Genomic DNA, 8,655 nt, shown 5'->3' on the forward strand with positions numbered 1-8,655 from the left:
TTCTCAAATTAATGAGGCTGATGTATAGCCACAAATTAACCTGTTCAAATTAATAGGGGATTTTTTCCCTGTCATTTTATAATTATAGGACAAAAATCAGAATGGATGGTCACCAATGAACAATAATACAGTGAGAATAGTTATAATTTTTAAATAATTTTTCTCCAGAGTTAAAAATGCAACCCAGCAAAAGCATATCAAATGTGCTAATGATTATTAATTTTTTTTTCTATCTTTATGAACAGGGAAAGAGTTATTCACACAAATAGACACATCACCTCAAAATAGACCCATGCCATAAAGGGGAACCTACCCCTGACACTCTCTGGAGGACCAGGAACCAGAATCTAGATAACTCGGCAACTTAGGATAGAACCAAAGACAACTGTTAAAAAAAATTCAGTGTAATGATTTCTATTGAAATTCTGCGGTACTTGTAGGCAAGAGCCAAACTTAATTGTCATCAGACAGGTTTCATCTAGTAACTGTGGAAACCGATGCTAAGATCCACAGTTAAGATTGGTGTAGCATGGAAAATCCTACAAATGAGGAAGAGGAAATATTTTAGGAGCCAGAGGCGTCAAGAACACAACAAGAAAACCCACAAAATCAACTAATCTTGGTGCACAGGGGCTCACAGAGAATGGACCACTAAACGGAGATCCTGCATGGGTCTGAGTTAGCCCACTCCACATGTTATTGTTGTGTAGCTTAGTCTTTTTGTGGGACTTCTAAGAGTCGCAATGGGGACTGTCTCTGACTCTCCTGCTGGCTTTTGGATCCCTTTTCCTTCTACTGCATTGCGTCTTCTAATCTTAATACTTGGTATGTGATGTTTGGTTGCTATCCCTGGGAGGTCTTCACTTTTCTGAATGGAAGGGAAGATTATGGATACTGAGTGGAAAGGGAGGTGTGAGAAAAAGGACGGTGGGGCCACAGAGGATGGTTAACAGTGGTTGGAATGTTATACAGAGAGAAGAATAAAAATATTTTAGAAGATATTGAAATTAAATGTAAACATATTTGTATTATTAACGTATCATTCATGCTTTAGACATGAATGAAAAGGAATTTTATTGTACATGAAATGTTGTTTTTATACATTCAAATTGTTGGAATTTATTCTTATAAATGTACTTATATTTTTAAACAATGCACATTTAGTTTATGGCCAAAACTTTAAAGATAAATTAAGTAAAAATATCACACATTTATGGAATTATAAAATTTGCCATTGAGAATAAATCTACATTAACCCTATAAGCAACATCAATATCACAAAGTAAATGAGACAGAGCTACAAATTCTATCTCTTACCTTAAAATAAGTATGCCATGGAGGAGATTTGAGCTACTGTGGCAAAGAGTCTGAACTCTCTTATAATATATACTTACAAGAAAATCTTGTATCAGGATGAAAAACAAATAGAAGAAAAATACAAAAATTTCTTAAAATATTTTTTTGAAATGCTTAAAGAAATATAGTCTAAATTGTTTAAAAGTATATTATTTTATTAAATTAATAGGAAATCATAGGTATTATATACTAAATACAATTATTAGTCTATTTCTTAAATATGCATTAGGGTACACATACTTTTAAGATACTATATAAGATGGTATTAAACAATAGAAACTTACTTGTCAACATATGTAAGAAAGTTTAATATAATTATAGTGTATATTTGTAAACATTATATCACTAAGGTTCTAAATAATTCTCTTGTCTATGAAATATGGTCAGTTAAGGATTCATAACCTTCAAATTATAACATAATATTCTAAATTGTTGACCACGATGTTACATTTGGATAACTGGCAATGAGCTTCCTTTAGTGTTCAATCTAAGCAGAAACAGCCCTTCATTACTTACAATTTGTCAAAGTTAGAATGAACCACACATCTTCTGTAGAAAACCTGGCTTTCACAAGTCTTTAAGATCTTTTTAAAATTAAAAAAAAAAGAACTTTTTATATGGAACAAGGTGGTTAATGGTAGTTTCTACTCTACTGGGGAAATAATCTGTAGCTCCTTCAATGTATGTAAGTCTCAGTTGTCCACAGTTGAGTCATTAGCATCCTTCTTGTCTCTTGAGTGTGAAAGTAATCAGAGAGCTGCCAAACCTTCTGAATTCTGTCCAATGGATACAACTTTCATGAACGAAGCAGAGAAATAATATTGTTCTTAAATAAAATTTTAAAATCATGTGGGATTTTCTCTAGATTCAAGCATCTTACTAAAATGTTCATTAAAGATAAGAAATGCAGTAGCAGGAATTGAGAAAAGGGATATTGTAGTCATATGTGAAAAACTTGAAACTTAAGTTCATTATTGTTCCTACAAAATTGCTCTAGCTATTCAGGTTTTTCCTCCCCAATTTTCATTCTTATTTTGACATTTCATGAAGTATCTTATCAGCATACTCTAAAATCTTTAATTGAAGCTTTTGAGAAATATTGCACTATATAAAATAAGAGTTACAGAAGTTTGAAAATGCATTGAAACTTATTATCATAAGCTAGTATTGTGGATTATCAAAGTCATATTTCAGATTTTACTTCCCTCATTAGCAAACCACTTATAATTTTCCACCGTGTTTTACATCTACATATATAAATAACAAATGACACTTTAAAGCAGAATAATGGCAGAAATTGAAGGAGAATTCAGAGCATCTCATAAATTACAGCATACTAAAATCAGAATCACACATATGGAAAAATTGCAGCAAAATGAAAAATAATTATTACATACTCAACAGCAAATTTCAGTCTTAACCTGTTTGAAAAATGGGGCCTTAAAATACTAAGATATTTGCTTTTAAAATGTATAAAGTGTTTAGTAATTGGATCAGTTGGGAAAATATTTGCTATGCAAATTTGAGAAATTAAGTTTAATATCTAGAACCTATGGTTAAAAAATAGCCAGGCAAGGTGGCACACATTTAAATTGCAGCACTTTGAAGGCAGAGACTAGTGGTTTAGGGAGGTTACTCGTCATTACGTGTATAATACTCTCCAAGTTCCATGCCCATGTCTCAAAGAAATAGGGGAAGCTTGTGCTTAGAAAAAAAGTATATGAGGATTTCATCTGTTGTCTACATGCATGTACATACATGGGAACAAGACATCAACACAATCACTCTTATGCCTAGAGAAATATCAAGAACTCAAAAATATCAGATACTCTTATGGGAAATTTTCCTGCTTTGTCCAAACCTGCCTGGACTCTGTTAAATCTCAGTTTACTGTACTTGTCTAGAATGCTTGTCTTTCATATAATCACATTGGTGACTAGACAGTATGCCTTTTAAGGAAATGATCATTTAACGTGTTTCTGTAAGCTTGACTAGTAAATAGAATCACAAATAGTTCAGTTTTTCAATGTTATGAAGAAGTTAAACACTACGGTCAAATATTAAATATCAGTATTTTGCAGGGGCTCCTGAAATGGACATTTTGAAAACGCAGAACATTAATGTCTTGCTTCTTCATGAGTCCCGAGAGATTTGGAATAATTTCATTGAAGAAGAAATCTCAACACCCCATAGTATATACTTTGTTGTGTGGCTTTTAGTGGTAAATCTAATGGAGATTTATCATAAAAAGGAAATAACTGAGAAGGATAAATTGCAAACTGTAAATTTTGAGGAGAAAAAAAAGCACCAGAAAGTAGAATAGAGATAAATTCCATATTCAAGGTTATAAACATATTAATAAAGGAAAAACTAAAGTGGTGACCTTGGGGCAAGATCCCACTTAAATTTCCACCACTTAAAAGGAACTAAAGAACATCTTAGAGCCAGGTGTATTGGTACTCAACCTTTAACCCCAACACTCAGAAGGTATAGGTTGGTAGAGCTCTTATTTGAGGCCAGCCTGGTTTACAGAGCAAGGTCAAAGTCAGCCAAGTTTAGGCAGTGAGGAAAACTATAGAAAACAGAAAGTTGGTGAAGATATAAATATAAATTTAAGTCTAGCCTGGTCTATAGAGGAAGTTTCAGGGCAGCCAAGCTTAGACCATGAAAGACAGACAGCTGATAAAGATTTAACTGAGTGAGGAGAGTCATGTTCCAGCTCCAGAAAGCAGCAGACTTAGCAGCTTCTGCCATTTGGTGTTTCTGGGTTTAGAGTTAAGAATAGAAGAAAGATGCTATTGGAATAAAGCCACGGAGGCCAGACATGTATCAGGGGGGTCAATGATTGATGTGGGAGTGTCATATCAATCTGTTGATTTCATTGGTTAAGCAATAAAGAAACGCTTGGCCCTCATAGGTTAAAACATAGGTGGGAGGAGTAAACAGAACAGAATGTTGGGAGAAAGAAACTGAGTCAGGAGTCGCCATGATTCTCCCACTCCATGCAGATGCAGATTAAGATCATTCCTGGTAAACCAGCTCGTGGGCTACAGCAGATTATTAGAAATGGTCTAGTCCAGGTGCGAGAGCTAGCCTAGAAGAGGCTAGATAGAAATGGGCCAAGCGGTGTTTAAAAGAATACAGTTTCCGTGTAATTATTTTGGGTAAAGCTAGCCGTGGGGGCTGCTGGGTGCCGGGGATGAAGCCTGCCACTTCTTATTTCAACAAATGATTAAGCTGTGAAGTTAAAGCCTGGATTGCCTTGGAAAACCCAAGACATTCGAGATGCCAGAGTCATGAGATATCTACCAAATTGAGCTGTTAACAGGGAGTGAAATCACCTCAAGGGAAAAACAAAACTGAATGGTATAGAGACATTTGACATTAGACATAAAGATACAGAGTTTGGAATTTTCCCAGGTGTTTTTCGGTCTTGCTTTGTTACAGTATTTTCTCACTATGCTCTTTCCATATATTTTAGAACAGTAAAGCATAACCTGTGTCATTATATGTTGGGAGTATGTGAGTTGCTTTCTGATTTTGATTTTTATAAGCAAGTTAAAATTAAGAGCTCCCCATTCATCTCAGAAGAGCCTTTGCAACAGGTTTGACAATATTATAGACTATGTAACTTAGTAAAATGTATTGAATGAATTTGGGTATAGGTCTTGAGGACCAGGGAGTAGAATGTGGTGGTTTGAAATTAAATGACCCACAAAGGGAGTGGCACTATTAGGAGTTATGGCTTTCCTGGAGAAAGTATGCAACTTTGTAGGCAGCCTTTGCTCTTTTGTTCAAGCTTCCCTAAGTTCAGTCTACTTCTTGTTGCCTGCAAGATGTCACATTTTCAAATATTTCTTAAGCATCACCTCAGCCTGCATGCCAACATATTCTTCTCCACAATGATAATGAACTAAACCTCTGAAACTACAATTGGGCCACCACAATTAAATGTTTCCTCATAAGAATTGCTTTATCCCAATTCTCCTGATTCCCCAAGTCCCCCCTCCTTCCCTTCTACCTTTTCTCTCCCCATCTCCCCTTACCCCTATCCCACCCCACCCCCAAGATCCTAATTTTCTCCCCGGCAATTTGGTCTACTTCCCTTAGCCAAGAGGATAACTATATGTTTTTCCTTGGGTTCACCTTCTTACTTAGCTTCTTTAGGTTCACCTATTGTAGACTCCGTGGCCCTTATTTATGGCTAGAAACCAATTATGAGCGAGTACATCCCATGTTCATCTTTTTGGGTCTGGGACACCTCACTCAGGATAGTGTTTTCTATTTCCATCCATTTGCATGCAAAATTCGAGAAGTCACTGTTTTTTACCGCAGCGTAGTACTCTAGCGTGTATATATTCCATACTTTCTTCATCCATTCTTCCATTGAAGGGCATCTAGGTTGCTCTCTGAACATGGCGAACAATGAGGGCTGATGAGACGCCAAGGACAATGGCACGGGGTTTTGATCCTACTTAATGTGCTGGCTTTGTGGAAGCCTAGCCAGTTTGGATGTTCACCTTCCTAGATATGGACAGAGGGGGGAGGACCTAGGACTTACCACAGGGCAGGGAACCTGGACTGCTCTGTGGACTGGAGAGGGAGGGGGAGAGGAGTGGGGGGAGGGGGAGAAGGGTGGGAGGAGGGGGAGGGAAATGGGAGGCTGGGAGGAGGTGGAAACTTGTTTTTTGTTTATGTTATAATTTATATTAATAAATAAAAAAAAAGAAGTTCAGAAAAAAAAAAACCAAAAAAAAAAAAGAATTGCTGTAGTCATGGTGTCTCATCACAGCATTAAAAACTCTAAAACACATAATCATACATTTTTTTTGTAATAAGAAATAGCCATATGTGTGATTATTCATTGATTTGTAATCTATAGCTAATGGACTGACTAGATGGACAGGGACTTAAACAGAACATGTTTGGAAAATTAGTGAGAAAGTTATGGGAAAAATATGTGGATCTATGTCAACAAATAAGCTATGGATATAAAAATGCTTGTGTTTCATGTAATTTTCATCAAAAGGTAAATAAATGGAGAAGTATCACTTTAAATGAAGAATAAATATTTCTCAACGTCTGTGTTCCTGGTCACATAGAGTAGTAAATTTATAATATTGTAAAAGTAAAGTATTCTCTGAATTTTTTTTAATAATGACAAACTATATCATTATAATCAATCAAGAATGGATATTTCTAAGTAACTTGAATTCTCATTCATTTAATGATCCCATTTCTTTCAAATAATTTTTTGATTGCATTTTTTACATCCTTGTTCCTGAAGCTGTAGATAATTGGATTCAACATAGGAAAGACAACAGTGTAAAACAGAGCAACAACCTTATCAGTGTCTGGGGAATAGCTGGTGGTGGGACGCAGGTACATAAAGAGGAGTGTTCCATAGAACAAGGAGACAGCCACGAGATGGGAAGCACAGGTGGAGAAGGTTTTGCCCCTGCCTCCTGAGGACTTGATGCTCAAAACCGTGATAAGGATGCAAAAGTAAGAGACAACGATGACCATGAAAGTGCTCATCTGGATTGTGCCACACAAGGCAAAGAGCAGAAGCTCATTCATATGGGTATCTGCACATGACAAAGCAAGCAGTGGTGGGATGTCACAGAAAAAGTGGTTGACAATGTTGGAGCTACAGTACGGAAGCATAAATGTGAGGGATACATGCACCAGTGAGGTCATACTTCCACTAAAATACGCCAGCATTACGAGGCTGATACAGACCCGTCGGGACACCAGCGTAGAATAAAGCAGCGGCTTACAAATGGCTGCGTAGCGGTCATATGCCATTGCTGCCAGGATAAGACACTCCGCATCTGCAAAGCATGCGAAGAAAAACATCTGTACAGCACATCCATAGAAAGAGATGCTCTTCCTGGAAGCTAAGAAATTTACCAGCATTTTAGGAGTAATGGCTGTAGAATAGCTGATATCTAAGAAAGACAAATTGCTAAGAAAGTGATACATGGGGGTTTGAAGTCTTAAGTCAATTTTAACTAGAATTATTAGGCCCACATTGCCAATGACAGTCAATGTATACACTATGAAAAACAACAAGAACAGCGTGAACCTGAATGGCAGATAATCTCTGAATCCAATAAATATGAACTCTGTTGGCCTGGTATAGTTTGTGTGCTGCATTTCCGTGGGCTTCTTGATTTTCTCATCGGCAGTCGATGATATGCAGCAATGTGAATTTAGCTGAGTGATGAATGAACCAAGGTCCTTGTTTTCTCTTCTAAGGAAGCAAGGAGAATTAAAAAGACAAAACTAAAATAGAACATGTCTTTGTCTCTTTATACTCTCATGCCTTCTCATTACCACACGTCACTTACTTATGCATTTTGGGACTAATGAGAAGAGAATTAAATATATGTTGTTTGAAAGCAAAGGGAAGACTACATAAGCAGAAGAAAGAGATCAATGGAGGAGAATGATGGATAAGAGCAATGCATAGTGATATTATCTGTCATAATCAGACCTATGAGATTGCCTGTTAACTTAAAATTAATTAAATTAAATCATTTTTTATGTCATTACATTAATTTTATCATTAAGTGTTTTAAATTGGAACTGAGAAGTTATTCTTGATTCCTGAAAGATATTACTTAGAAGATGGTGTTTCTTGAGGCAGTAACCCTGCTATAGGTTTGCATTTTCTTCATTTTTTTCTGTTAATTTTATGGTTTATTGGATAATAGTCAGATAGTGTACAAGAGGTTATTTCAACTTTCTGCATTTGTTAAGGTTTTCTTTGTGTTCTAGCATGTGGTTTATTTTGGAGAATTTTTTATGTGCTGATGAATAATGTACATGCTCAGGTATTTAAGGTTTACCTACATAATATTTTATCTAAATACCTAAGCATTTTCTTCACTTTAATGTGAGAATATTTGGGGTCATTTTTGAGATTGAGAAAATAATCAATGTTTTAAAATTTTTAGAATTAGCCAAAATTTGGGGGTCAAAAATCTATATTTTGGTATATAGTCGAGTGAAGAAAATTATGGGGATGATATTGGTATGTAATAATTTAAATTTTCATAATCATAGAACATCTGTTATCAGGAAGTAGACAACTTAATACAAAATATAGAATAAAAAATATAATGCACAAGCTGCCAGATTTGAATCTTTGCTACCTAATATTTGTGTGGCATAAATAGCATCACTTAATCACCTGATATTAGAGGAAAACATAATTTGTTGGCCAGGAAAAACATTATATTAAGATCTTAAAAATAATATCTATCAGAATTTAAGAATAAAATAACATGTTTT

At 35.5% G+C, this 8,655-nt stretch overlaps 1 protein-coding gene across 1 annotated transcript; it reads right to left on the reverse strand.

Annotated features, from left to right (window-relative positions):
- Window positions 1-6,576: 6,576 nt before the first annotated feature.
- LOC121466280 (olfactory receptor 5AS1-like) lies at window positions 6,577-7,515 on the reverse strand. Its single transcript, XM_041679937.1, has one exon. The coding sequence runs from the start codon at window positions 7,513-7,515 to the stop codon at window positions 6,577-6,579; it is 939 nt and encodes a 312-aa protein (XP_041535871.1).
- Between the last annotated feature and the right edge of the window lie 1,140 nt (window positions 7,516-8,655).

This window comes from Microtus oregoni, unplaced genomic scaffold (genome assembly GCF_018167655.1).
Source record: "Microtus oregoni isolate MIOR12 unplaced genomic scaffold, Mior012 000033F_ref0000390, whole genome shotgun sequence".
Lineage (NCBI taxonomy): Eukaryota > Metazoa > Chordata > Mammalia > Rodentia > Cricetidae > Microtus > Microtus oregoni.